Source organism: Saccostrea cucullata, unplaced genomic scaffold (genome assembly GCF_032062105.1).
Source record: "Saccostrea cucullata isolate Sc308-1 unplaced genomic scaffold, CSIRO_AGI_Scuc_v1 ctg8110, whole genome shotgun sequence".
Taxonomy (NCBI): Eukaryota; Metazoa; Mollusca; class Bivalvia; order Ostreida; family Ostreidae; genus Saccostrea; species Saccostrea cuccullata.
This window is the reverse complement of record NW_026926726.1, coordinates 25,907-28,605: the sequence shown is the minus strand read 5'-3', so window position 1 is coordinate 28,605 and position 2,699 is coordinate 25,907. Positions and strand designations below refer to the sequence as shown.

Here is a 2,699-nt window from a genome sequence, read left to right as displayed (position 1 = left end):
TTGATGATATCAGGATGTGATACAAACATAGATATTTTGCCATGAATACAGTAAAACCGGTTGTATGAAATCGCGGCAATCTGATGGCTCCGTATGGCAACACGGCAAAGGTTAAGCTTTCTCAAATGCAGACCAAATGATGTGTGTACCTAAAGTAAGGCTTTTTCACAAGAAACAAAAATGTTAAATATAAAACGCAAACACAGCCTGTTCAAAGGCTATGACTGACCAAGGTAAACATCTTTTGTAAGTTAGAATAAAGTCCAGTATCAAGGTCAAAGGGTCAAGGTTGTTGGATTCTAAGTAAAGGTCTTGTCTCAAAGATTACAAAATTAATGGAAAGTGTGAAAGCGTTGACCTTTACCCTTTAAAAAATATTACCAAAGTGAAAGATTTTTGTAAGAACGGAAAGGCCCAAGGTTATGGAAAAAGCTCAGAATTTTTACGTTCAAATGAAAGGTCTTGCTCCGAGATCAGAGTCAAACTCCGAGATCACGGTCAAAGGTCAAGGTTCTTGATATCAAATGAAAGGCCGTGTCACAGGAACTAAATTTGAAGAAAGAAACCCCTAGTCCTAACCATTAAAAAATTATAGTCAAGGTTATATTTCAAAGTAGGTTAAGTCTAACTTTTACATATTACATATACCATGTCTACTGAAGGATAGATGGTACAATAAAAAAAAATGGATGCCTTGATTTGTATTTATTTTGGACCTCTTGTGGTTATAGCTGTTGTAATAAAAAGGTAGGGAATCTATGGGCCAAAATCGGCCCTAAAAATACGGATGCAAAGTTTGTCCTAGATATCGGCTTTACTTATTTTTCACAGTTTAAGATCATTCCATTCCATAATTAGACAAACTTTCGGGAATGGGTAACTTATGACTTGACTTGTGATGCATAAATTAATCAAATAAAATTACTCCGCGCTTATCAACAAAACAAAATTTCTTTTAGATTTTCATTAATTTTCGTTTACATATTTCATACCATATCTACATGTTATTTAGATCATTATTTGATATATTTACTATTTTTAAGGAAATCATGCACATTTAGGTTTTTAGGGGGTGGTGAGGTGGGGCTAAGGGAGTGGATGTGTTAATGTGTTAATTTTCTGATGACGTCCTAAAACAGTCCTGAAAGTGCAAAGAAAATGGGGTGATTGCTGGCCATTCAATGACAAAGGATAAGGTTGAACAGTGATTGATTTGCCAAAAGATCTATAAACAATGCAAATATTTATTTTTGCCGTAGTTCTCCCCTTTTGAAGATTTTTCTTAAAGTTACGATAAACTCTAGGAATTAATTTTACTTGTAAACGACACATTGGAAAATGACCATGTCCGTAAAAGTATTTTGGTGACAGTTTCAAAAGTAACATCATTTTAAGAAGAAAATAAATTGAAAAGTATTTCTAACAGAAATGATTCAAGCATAATTCGATATAGAAACACCATTTATATTTTTTTAATCTCATTTATACTATATTTTTAAAATTATAAACATGTAAATTTATATTTTGTAGCTTACTCACCAGTCCTCTTTGACCACTGTAGCTTCGACTTTTTAAGATCCTCATGAGCTTTTTCAAAAGATTTATTAACAGAGGCAGACAAAATACTTAACATGTCTTCTGTTCCAGCGAGCCGGTCAACTATATTATTTACACTAATTGTTTGTAAGGTCTCATTCATCTGATTTAGCTTTTCATCCAAAGTCTTTAATTCTCGTTTTAGTTCCAAGTTTTCTGCTTTAATTTTCTGGTCTTTTAACTCCAGATCCTGTATTTCATTTATAACACTCCCGAGCTTTGTCTGTAGAATTTTCTGATCGTTTCTATTGTCCATGGCATCCATAACCAAGCCCTGAATTCTTTGTACCATAGAGAAGCGGACAAGACTCTCCTGATTCAGAATGTCTCGTAGGACATTGGAGGCTTTATCAGATTCAGTATTAGGTACCAAACCGTTTTTATCAGATGTCTTGTTCTGAAGTAAGGACACCTGCCCAAATGTTTCATACATGCACAAAGAAAGTATAAGACAAGGTAAGTATAAAGATCCCATCACTGTGGTTAACGTGTTTTCTTTAAATAGCAACTGTTTCGATTTAAAGGCTGGAAAAAAATAGCACTAGTTCTTCGGCTTCTTTACAGTTATATAATGCACAAGGAAAATATTTCTACTGAAATCTGAAATTTTGATTGGTTGTCAGCGAACTATGCTCAAACACAAAAATGTTTATAACAGATAATGCAGTTTCCAGACACTTTTCAATTTTTGCATTTATTAATAATAATACATGCGGGCATGTTTCCGTTTAAACAATGAGAATATTTAACTGTTTTAACTGATACTAGACAATGAGAAAACTGAAATATGCTAATCTGTCTTTCTTTTCGATCTGTCTTTTTTTGGTTTCTATCGATGTTTCATCAACTGGAGCAATAATTTACAACAAAGATATCATTTTTATGAACGCTAAAGATTCATTTATAGAATAACTTTCCTGATTTTTTTTCGATTTCTTGATATGATCAATAGATCGGCTTGCATGATAATTTGCAAAAACGCCTGCATAAAGTTATCACGCAACTCAATCGGTTTATCATCGTCATGAAATCGAAATCGAAAAAAACCGACTGTCGACCCAAGAACTGTTAGAATAGACTGTAAGCAAGAGCCTCATGGGCCA

General features: G+C 33.5%; 1 protein-coding gene across 1 annotated transcript; it reads right to left on the bottom strand.

Annotated features, from left to right (window-relative positions):
- Positions 1–1,539: 1,539 nt before the first annotated feature.
- Positions 1,540–2,029, bottom strand: LOC134272520 (uncharacterized; the record flags this gene model as incomplete). Its single annotated transcript, XM_062754742.1, has 1 exon — positions 1,540–2,029. A coding segment is annotated over exon 1 (490 nt), but the record flags the coding sequence as incomplete, so codon positions are not given.
- Between the last annotated feature and the right edge of the window lie 670 nt (positions 2,030–2,699).